This window comes from Stegodyphus dumicola, chromosome 3, assembly GCF_044657685.1.
Source record: "Stegodyphus dumicola isolate Sdum_Otavi_A_Nest chromosome 3, ASM4465768v1".
Lineage (NCBI taxonomy): Eukaryota > Metazoa > Arthropoda > Arachnida > Araneae > Eresidae > Stegodyphus > Stegodyphus dumicola.
Window position 1 is genome coordinate 53,094,344 of NC_140770.1, and position 12,011 is coordinate 53,106,354.

The 12,011-nt window shown below is 32.0% G+C and overlaps 1 protein-coding gene across 1 annotated transcript in view; it reads left to right on the forward strand.

The window, feature by feature from the left end:
- Positions 1-580: 580 nt before the first annotated feature.
- Positions 581-12,011, forward strand: part of LOC118191501 (zinc finger protein ZIC 1-like) — an 84,145-nt gene continuing 72,714 nt past the window's right edge. Inside the window, exon 1 of the mRNA XM_035362307.2 lies at positions 581-1,525. Within this exon, the coding sequence (XP_035218198.1) occupies positions 598-1,525 (928 nt within the window). The 5' untranslated portion in view covers positions 581-597. The remainder of the gene's footprint in view (positions 1,526-12,011) is intronic.

A 12,011-nucleotide genomic window follows, 5' to 3' on the forward strand; every position in this document is an offset into this window, starting at 1 on the left:
ACTATGTATTAATCACTGTTTGCCACATTTCAGATGATAGAAATAATAATGAAAACTTGACGAACTTCACTTAGTAGAGTAGGTAACATGAATACTGACAAATGGACCCTAAAAGTGCGTACTACAGAATTACGATTTAATATACCTTACAAATGTTTTTTCGCAAGATATAATTCTTTAGATAAAGAGTTCAGAAATCCTGATCCATGTTGCTAAAATTGCAAAAAGAGTGCTTTATTCCTAAACTGTTTCAAATAACAGATCGATGATATTCGACCCAATGTATTCTATTTTATGTTTGTTGTAATTTTCCCGCGGTATGTGGCATTTAGCTCATCGCCTTAGGTAGAACTATCATGTTCCTCTCTTAGCTATCGAAGCCACGTGAACACTGGCTATCTCCACCTACCGCGCTTGATTGGCAGGTGGGCCCCTCCTCCCCAGGACGTCTCGGAGGGAGGCTTCTTCCGCATTGGTGGAGACGATCACTGCACGCTGCGCAGAAGCTGTAGGCGTCCAATGGAGGTACTCTAGGGGGTTCTGGGCCGGGCGAATGAGGGCACAGAGGGGGCCCCTGGCAAGTCGAGCATCGTCATTATGGAAGACGGCTTCAAGCCGAGTCCAGCAGCGTTGCGCAGTTTGGCGGATCAGCAGCCGTACGGGAGCACTATGACTGGGTTCCCCTTCCAGCATCACCGCGCAGGAGGAACGACAGATTCCCAGACGGACATGCTTAACCCGTTCATGGAGGGCGGCGGCCCCATGGGTCACATCAAACTGAGCCCCGGTCACCAAACTAATGCTTTACATCACCACCACCAACAGTTCACGCATCAACAGAATGGATACGGACATATGTCGACGGCCGGTTACGGCAGCACGAGGGACTACCTGCTGCGGCGGGACCATATGCAAACGCTTTCGGATACGTTCGGGGGTCCAACCGGGCCCCTTCACCCGGACCCATCGCATATGTTTTTCCCAAGTCTTGATCCCCATCACCATCACCACCATACCCAGATGAGGATACCTTTAACGGGGGCAACTGATGTTTACTCTAGGACTGACGGTTTCGCTCATCCCCACCACCACCACCAAATAACAAGATCAGATCCATTTAGCAACCCTTACCAGCACCACCACCACCATTCTCATCATATAGGCCCCCCGGGGACTGCTTTCTTTCGCTACATGAGGAACCCTACTATCAAGCATGACATGACATGCCTTTGGATAGACAGTGACCAGATGTCTCCCAAAAAAACGTGCGGCAAGATTTTCACTTCCATGCACGAAATCGTGTCTCACATCACAGTAGAACATGTCGGTGGGCCTGAGTGCACGAATCATGCCTGCAGCTGGCAGGACTGTCCCCGCAACGGCCGACCATTCAAAGCCAAATACAAACTTGTCAACCATATCCGGGTACACACAGGAGAAAAACCCTTTCCCTGCCCTTACCATGGGTGCGGAAAAGTGTTCGCGCGAAGTGAAAACTTGAAGATTCATAAGAGAACGCATACAGGTAAGTTCAAATTATTTAAGAATTGTTTAAAATAATATATATGAAATAATCCATATAAATTTTTCAGTTCTTTCCTCCTAATTGTTGCAAAGTGTTTCAAATGTTAACTGTTAATATGAAACTGAATTTTGAATGGGTATGCGTACAAGTATATAATATTTTTCGTGAAATAATATTGAATAAATATGAAACTGTATTTCTAAACAAATGTATATACATGTGGGCATTTTCGGTATATACACAAGTGGTGCAAACAGGGTCCTGCTGCTTAAATTTTAAGCTGCACATTTTATAAATTTTCTACTTTTTACTAATGTATTGAGTTATGGGATAAGAGTAATGTTTCCCCCACTTTTTTTAAGCTAATCGATATATCCTTTTAGACTTACACTGACTTTCAATTATTATGTGTTTATAAATATCTTGTATGTATTATACATACAGTGCCATGATAATTCATTTTAATAATAATGTTCCTTGAGTTTATAGACATACCTTAAGTAGTATTTTTGCAATTTTTGAATCAAAGGAAGCTAATATAATAATTTAAGAATTAATGTGAATATATTCGAGTCGAAAATACTGTAAAAACAAGAAGTTGTAAAAAAGAATTATACATAGTGTGCAGTAAAATTAAGTTTATACTTAATACTTACATACTTTGTAATAAATAACAATTTTTAAAGTGTCATGAAAAATTTTCATTTAACTTAAATTTTTAATGCTTAATTTATGATTTATTGGAAATTTCTGTTTTAATGTGAATTTGTTATCTTTCAAGAAATTGATTGTCTGAGTTTATTTTTTTTTTGCAAGTGTTTTTATTTGGCACGACACAGCTCAGACAGTTTGTGAACTGAATATTTAAAAATTAGAAATTATCATAGATTAGAAATTATTGCAAAAGTGAAATAATATTTTAGTTAGAATCTAATAACGCACCTAAATTTCAGGACAATATATTTTTAGCTAACCATTTTACCTGTTAAGAGATTAGTATGATTTTAAACCAAAGTATAAGCAAAAGTTTTATTTATTTATTTATTTTTATTGTTCAGGTTACGTATAAGTGTATTTTATATTGCCACAATAATGATAATCTTTAGAAGTGGTTCATGATTAATTTCAAGGTGACAGAAAATTTTGCCTGCAGCAAAAGTTTCAATAGTTTTTTTTTTTTTTTTTTTTTATAATTGCTACAAAATAAAATTGCAAAGATGGTAGCATTTAACAAAACCTAGGGTGGAATATTTCTAAGATCCTGTGCTTCGTTGAGTGCTATGCCATTTATTGCCGAAATTTATGTTGTTTAAACAAATCTTATATTTGTAATTTTTGGTTATATACAGTTTCTATATTTTCAACGATTTTATGGTTATCAAGCTTTAAGAGGCAAAAATGTTTACTTTTGTGAAAATTTTTAAAATTATTTTATAAATTTTAAAAATAATATTTAAATAGTTATTATCCATAAAACATGCTTATGTTTCCATTGTTTGCATTTTTTATAAAGTGCTGAATAACAAGACTAAAAACTTGTGAAAACTAAACATAAAACATATAGAAATGTATAGCAGAAAATAAAACGTAGGAACAGTAATTATGAAGTCTTCATGTAATGTAAAGTGAAGCCAAAGTCACGCACCGTCGTTAAATCTTTGGTCCACGTATGTGTAGCACGACTGAAAATACATGTTTTATTTACTTTTAAAATTTATGATGAAGCTCGAATATGTCTGAAACCGGACCATCTGTCTCTTAGATATTTAGTTGTTTTATCTCTATATGATAGTATCAGTCATGTGTTTCTAAACTTTTGTTTCAACTTCTGTATCGATTTATAAATTGCAGCAGCTTGCAAAACCGATTTTTCGTGTGTAAAGCGTTTCTAAAAGCATCATAATAATGAACTTGAAGTATAATTTTAGATTTTTGCTTTGAAATGAATAAAGTAAATTTTTTTTAGAATAAACGGGCACGCTAGTGTGTAGCTTTTTGTGGAAATAAAAACTTATTTACTTAAACTAAATTGATGTAAATTGTTGCAAAACATTTCTGATTTTAATGTTTACATAAGAAATAGTTAGAAATCTATATATCGTTATAATTCATTGTTCATGTTATACATTCCAACTTTTAATGAATATCAGATATTAAAATCATTGCCAAACATAAATTCTATAATTTTATTAAGCTAAAAGAAACATCATTTTAAAATGCTAAGGAATATTTCTGAAATTTTGCAAATATTTTATGCTTATAAATAATATATGTAACAAATATATTCAAATAAAAGATTTTAATTTCCTTCATTCAAATTCTGCTAATAAAAGGTGCCTTTTTTAATTTAAATCTAACCATACTACCTACTTTTTTATTAATATTTTTTTTTAATTTGATTTGGTATACATGAAAGGCATCAGTGACAGCAAGCAGATTTGATTTTAATTATTAAAGACGAATTCAGAATTTTTCGGCCAACAAACCGTATAAATAATTAAATACATCAACGAAGATACGTTCCTACGCAACCGCAAATTTGGTATTCTAAGCACCAATACCTAATAAATATGCAGTATTCTTTGTAGTGAATATCAGAATGAGTAAAACATGTATGTGTTGGATTAAACTTGAGATTATTGTGGAATAAATATGAATCGCAAGTTGAGTAACAAAATGTGTTTTCATTTTTCTTTATTATTTGTACAAAATTGAAATCAGATGTAGGTGAAAAGATATGTTGATCTTGAAATCGTTTCGGCTTAGGCACATGTCGGATTAAGATATGTGTTCTACGCACACTGCCTTTGTTCAAAATTATAAAAGTATCAGACTTCAATACTTATCGAGCAAGGCAAAATCAGACCATTTTTATTGCTTAGTATTTGTATCATACTGGTTCATTAATAAATTAAATAAAGCTTTAATTCCTATTAGTTTTATATTAAAATCAATAGGGGGAAAATTCCAGATACTTTGTTGCTCAAATAACAAAAATTGTTTTGGTGTATTTAATTATAATGATAAAACACACTAGGGCTATCTGCCTAAGGGAAGGGATGCCTTCGTGGAGGACTTTCTAAGGGAAACTGGCTCGTATACACGTTACACACGGGGAAAATCAAAAAAATGTTTTGTTAAGGCACGTGTTAAAATCGCTTAAAATTTAGTTTAATTATATCAACAATTAAATAGGATACAACGTTTTATAACAAGATGAACAAAAATTCTAAAAGTTATATAAAAAGTATATTTATTATTATTTTAAATTGCAAAACCTAACAGCTATGCTTAACATTTTCTATCTATTTTTGACTTTATGGTGGTGTTACACATCCATTAAAATTTTTGTTTTCGTGTTAACTATACATTTTACAATAAAAATAATTTAAAATTTCCACCATTTTAATGAATACAACCCACTCAGCTGCTGTTTTATATATCGAAATTTCTTTTCTGTATATATTATTAGGCTCTTGAATAAGCATTCATTTTTAGGAAGCCCGAATTTAGTTGTAGGCTTTCGATTTTGCTGATGTGGGGAATTAGGTACCTTGCCAAAGATACTTTGTTAATTAGACACGACTTTGATCCATTTGGCACTCGGAAGAGGGGGGGGGGTCACGGTTTCTCTGCTGTCACCGGTCATCCACTCATTTTCCAATCCGGTACAAGTCACTGGTCTCAAACTAGTCTCTCGCAACCGGTAAAATACATTAAAATTGTTTATTTGTTGTGACTAGGCGATGCTAATAGTTTTGAATCTATAGGTATAGATGCAGTTTATGTGCGTGACTGCTATAGAAGATTTGAAGACTCAGGTTCGATTAATCTTAAGTCATACTTGTCAAAACACAAATACCCCTCAGTTACAATTTTTGCAACTAGCATAATCACTTTATTAGCCCAAAGTGCGTTAGTCTGGAAGGGTTATTAATTTCAGAATGGCATTTTGTTTCGATTCCCTTTTCAAACTGTTGCCACCAAATATTATCGCCAGTACATTTAAAGTACATTATCCAGTACATTTAAAGAAACTAAATAATGAAGAAACTGCATGAATGTTTCTCGCATTGTGAAAAACAATTGTACATAGAGCCATCGAATTTTGAATAACGTAGTCTTCCAATCGAACATGGGCACTTGGAAGGCTGAATTTTAAATTCCGAATTTGTTTTATTATCTATTTCAAATTTTGTAAGACTTTAAACGTGCGTAACACAACGATTTCAAAGAGAGCAATGGAGAGGGGGGGGGGAATATCTCCAGCGCGTGAAACCTGTATATACGGAAATTCTAAAGATATGCTTTTTTAAATATTTTGTGATATTGCTGTTGAATTGAATTTTATGTGTTCTAAGTGCGTTGAACATGATATTTAATAAGTAAAGGTAACACACAAAATATTAATAAAAATTTGAAGATACAAACATTGATAAAAGTCTGAATTAATATAAAATCAGAAGGCCCATTTTTAGTCCAAAGGGGCTTTGTCCCTGAAAGACTATTGTTTTCGTTTTGCGTCGGAACCCTATAAACGGCGTATCACTTTTCGAATCGTTGCCACCAAATACTATCGCGCTGCATTATATGTGAAGAAATTAAATAATGAAGAATCTGAATAAATGTATGCATGTTTCTCGCATTGAGATAAAACAACGGTACCTAGAGCTATCCAATTTTGAATGACGTAATCCTACTGCGAATATGGGCATCTGAAAGCCCAAATTTGAAATTTGTTTTAACAAACTCAACGATTTAAAAGCGAGCAATGGCAACACAATGGGAACTTTTTATCTCCATCGCACGGAACTGTGTATCGGAAAATCTAAAGATAGGCTCATTTTAAATTATTTTGCGACATTGCTTTTGAACTGAATTTTAAGGTTTAAGTGCAAAGGATATTTAAGGACTTAATTAAAAATCTGAAAGCTTAATTTTTTTTAATGAGTGCATTTATATTTGAACTGCGTTTTTCGCAGTTGAATATTAATAAGCATATGAAGTGAGCCCGACTGACCAACAAGCGATCGTCGACATTTCGTTGTGAAGATACATTTTAGTAATATTTCTCCAAGGCTATAAACTTTATCAGAATGAAAATGCAATGAAGTGTCAAGTTGTAGTCAGAAATAAAGAAGGTTATTTTGCACAATCTTACGTATATTCTGCGTATTTGTCGAAGAGAAATTAGTAAATAAAAGAAAGGGTTTGGCGTTATTTATTCTCAAGTTTTGTTCCAATCGGAAAATTTTCATAATTTGTTGAAGTAATTTATTAAATGGTTAATGACACACATTAGAATTCCTTGAAATGAACATAAAACTGAAAATTTTATATTTCATTTAAATATTTATAGTTCAGTACGTATGAATTGCGAAGTGTAACCAACGAAAATTCTTTGCAGGTGCCAATTTTAGATTTCAAATTGAAAATAAATAATAAATTCTTTTCCCCCCTTTACGTTGTTATTATTATTGTTTATGTGTGCAATTGTATCTAAAATTTAGTAAATAAATTAGAAGAAAAGAATGATAACTAAAGAAAATCAAAAAGAAATCTTAATTTTAGCGAGGGAGAGGAAAAAATATATACATCTGAGAAATAAAAAATAAGTTTAGAGGAAAATATTGCAGAAACTGCTATTGTATATGATTGGAAAAAATTTCATTTAATCCCTTTTGAGGCAATTTAAATTTTAAAAGTATAATTTCAAACATATTAAAACGCAAGATAGTACACACACGCGTCACGAGTAACACCTGGTTATAATGGGGTAGTATCCATACACCAGGGGTAAAAGTAGTGTGCAATAACAATTTCTTTTTGAATTAAAAAGTTATATATTATACCTAGCTGCCCTGAAAGAACAAGGGAAAAATTATGTCCTAAAAGGAAATAGTGTAATAATTTACATAATTATTAAAAAATAATTTAAATGTATAAATTAATTGATAACTAAACATTCTTAATTATGTAATAAAACAAACCATGCTTTGAGAATCATCAGTCTATTCAATCCCCTTCTTGCTGCTAAAATATTTTTAATTCAGCTAATCGGTTTTTAAAATGAATTTTCAATATTTTTAAGGCAATTTATGTATTTACTAATATTAATTATAGCTTATTTTAGCAATATATAAGCCGCGTCTGAAATTATTCATTTCTCATCAATGAAACTACATGTAATAGTATGTAACTGCAACTATAGGATGAAAAACGACCGACAGTGCGAATAAAATGTCCTTCCCCCCAAATCAACTGCACTGCTGCTCCCCCTCCATTTTTGGGTAGGAAACCTCTTTGTTCTTGTCCCTCTATACTCCGTACTTTTTGTACCATACAGAGCTTTAAGACCCTCAGATGGCATGCAAGAAGGACTCCTGTCCTATTCATAAACTTAAAAGATTATTTCAAAGCTCTCTTTTTTTATCTCAAATTTTAGCCAACTGCAGAAACTACAAAGACTAGATGCCATTGAAATTTTCTTTTAATATATATGGAAATATAAATTGATTTTTTTTTACGTTACTTCAAATTAAAATCTTTTTGTATGTTGACAAATAATTAAACTCATGATAAGGGTGACGAAATCTTACAATATTTAAAAGACTTATGATATTGTAAGACTTACAATATTGTAAGACTATACAATATCTTAAAAGCTCATCATAAAACAATTTTCTTTAAAAAGAGGCGCATCAAATGTCGCCCATATTTATTTATATTTCTCATTCCATTTTATTCATAAAACTGCAACTAAAAATTTATTATAAGAAAAATGCACTTTAAAAATTAACGTGTATATTATTTTTACATGTGTATGTTGTTATTTCGCTAGGCTACTTTATTTCTACTTTATTTATATCTATTTTAATTTTCTGCCGTAATATATAATTATTCATCAGTTGTTTTACAGGATTTAGAACTTTTGACCCCGTTATTTGTCAGAATGTGTTTCGGAAATTTCAAGAGTTGAAGCATTGTGCCTAAGCACCCTGGTGTTTAACACCGTTACACAGAATGTACGCCGTAACATATTTTTCCCAAAGCAACTTCACTATCAAAAATGTTTTAGTTTCTTGAAATTTATTTAAAAGTTGAAAAACAAATTTGCAGTGATTTAAATTTACGAACTTAGTGAAGTTTTTAATTTCAGGGTATTTAATGGTCCAAGTGGATTTTTAAATTACATTAATTTTTATCCCATTTAATCATTACCATAGTGTTGTTAGAAATCGTCGTATTTAGGTCCAAATACGCATTAATTATTATTATTTTCTTCAAATCTGGAGTACAGTGATTTACGTTTTTTAACATGAAAAAGCTCTATACTTTGCATTTAGATGTTTAAAATAATCATTTTTGGTCTCTTGTGGGTTAATTCTTCGTAGTTTAGTAACATTGCCACGTTCTTATAGGTCTGTGTTGGTTTGCGAGCCTATGCCAATATCTTGCTGAACATGAGATTGTATTTTTCGTGTTGGCCACACAGTAACCATTTAAGACCCATAGCAGTGGTTACATCAGTTGCTTAAACGACTTGATTACTTAGAATTCTCTTCTCTTGCTTCAGTTTAAACGTAAGTCATTACACATCCATCCACAAGTTCTCGATAAATTATAGACTTCTCCGAGTTCATTTATTTGTCACCGTAAAGTAGTAGTTCAGAAGTTACAGATATGATAGAGAGAGGATGATGAGGTTCAGAGATGTGTTCAGATTCAGAAAATATAAATATGATAGAGAGAGAATATGTCAGAGAGACGATGATGAGATTCAGAAATGTTCAGATTCAGAAGCTATAGATATGACAGAGAGAGAGACATAGATATAGATATGAACAGAGAGACATAGATATGATATGGACAGCTATAGATATGACAGAGAGAGAGAGATGACAGAGAGAGAATATGGCAGAGAGAGGATGATGAGGTTCAGAAATGTGTTCAGATTCAGGAGATATAAATACGATAGAGAGAGGATATGTTAGAGAGAGGATGATGAGGTTCAGAAATGTGTTCAGATTCAGGAGATATAAATACGATAGAGAGAGGATATGTTAGAGAGAGGATGATGAGGTTCAGAGATGTGTTCAGCTTCAAGAGATATAACTATGATAGAGATTATGTCAAAGAGAGGATGATAACGTTCAGATTCAGGAGATATAAATACGATACAGAGAGGATATGTCAGAGAGATGATGATGAGGTTCAGAGGTGAGTTCAGATTCAAGAGATATAAATATGATAGAGATTATGTCAGAGAGAGGATGATGACGTTCAGAGATGTGTTCAGATTCAGAAGATATAAATACGATAGAGAGAGGATAATGAGGTTCAGAGATGTGTTCAGATTCAGGAGAGATACAAATATGATTAAAGAGAGGATGGATGATGAGGTTCAGAAATGTGTTCAGACTGATATGATTTTGGACAGTTAGTCATTAGGTTTTGCCAAAAATCTTGATACGTTAATGTGCATGTACTAAGAACTACTGTAGTTAAAAAATATGGAAAAAAATTAACTGCACTACGAATAGTTCATAAACTGTTTTGTCACAAACATAAAGGACTCAGTAGGAAGACAATTACTGGCTTTCGCAAAAAGGAATTTCATGGTAGGATATACAGATATGATAGAGAGAGGATGATGAGATTATGACATGTGTTCAGATTCAGGAGATACGGATATGGTAGAGAGAGGATGATGAGGTTAAGAGATGTATTCAGATTCGGGAGACACAGACATCAAAAAGAGAGGATGATGAGGCAGAGAGATGTGTTCAGATTGCTATGATACGGACAGTTAGTCATTAGGATTTGCCAAAAATATTGAATCATTACCTTTTTTATTTATTTATTTTTGTTCTATGTATGTAATTTATTTTTAAAAAGCACACAACTTTTAAGAAGCTTCGTAAATATTATTATCAATGGTTCACAAATTTCGACAAATCAACCTTTTTACTCAAATGAGGTAGGTGTCGCTAAACTTTCCTTTTGATCAAAAAGGGATTGCGAGTGAAGTAAGGTTCTGAACCTTTTGTAAAGTAATTTATTATTCACTCTCTAAATAAAATTGGTAAACATTACCGGTAAATACCATACCTTTTAGAAAGTCAGATAATTATGCTAAAAGGCTGTGATATGAATCTTATTTAACTTCACAATTATAAAATTTGCATAAAGTATAAACTATAAATAACATTTATGATTACCGTTACAATAGTTACCATGTTCCCATAGTTTCAAAGCATTAAATATAGAAAGACCCGTCCTTGCTTTTAAATATTGAAAATAACCACTTGATTTTGAAAGTTATTAGCTAACTTAGAGATAAAATAATTTTGCGTTACAATACGCAAAATAGTACGTAGTAAATTACAGGAAATTGTTTTTATTTCATAGTTTTCATGGCTTCGCTAATTAAAGTGCGGTAACTTAAATAACTAGCCAATAAATTACTGTGCGTGTTTCAGGTCGGGAAAAATTAGCTGACTTTTCAATTTCTCTACATCATTAGTTCTCATAAAAGTATATTTTTAATCACCTGCTGTGGTAGCGGTTATAGTTTATGAGTGTTATTCCTTTTAAAGGCAATAAATACTATTCTGGAATTAAATAAAAACAATTTTTTTTATGTGTTCCATATAGATTTTGTACTATTGAACCCAAATGTGATTTCTCCTTCCCACTAGTGCCGCCAATTGTAGAGGACCAAAAAGAGATTCTAATTTTTATTAGAATCTGCATCCTTTTTATCCATAGTTTTAACAGATCTTTAATTTATGATTGACGCAGCCTGGTAAACTACCAAGTTTCAGAAGTGTTGTCATTAGATGATATAAGTTGTTTAATTTTCAAGTTAAATTAATTGTAACAATTTGAAAGCAATTAGCCTGTTATTTAATAATGCCTGTTATGTATTTTATAATAGTCTATTTCGTATAAAATAAATATATCTAACTTATAATTTTTATTAATTCTTTCCGTTATTATTGCAATTAATGAAAGGTATTACATGGATATTCTAACATGTACTTTAGTGCCGAATAATTCACATAACATTTCACCCCACATACCAATCAAATATTTTCCATTTCTTTGTAAATGAGTCTAAAAAGATGTCACATTGATAATACTTCTAGCCTATGTAATAACAAATAAATATATAAAAAATTTGAAAGATTTATTTTACGCTCAGAGGGCCGTTTTTTTAACATTTTGTGTGTTACCTTTATTTATTAAATATAACTTTCTTCGCGCTTAAACCATAAAGTTCAATTCAACAGCAATATCACAATATAATTTAAAAAGAGCATATCTTTAGAATTTTCGATACAGACTCGCTGTGTCGCGCTGGAGATAAAAATGTTTTCTTTTCCTTTTGTACAAAGCCATTGCTCACTTTGAAATCGTTGAGTTTCAAAAGTTGAAAAATTCGTTAAAGTTTTACAAAAATGAAATAGATACTGAAACAAAT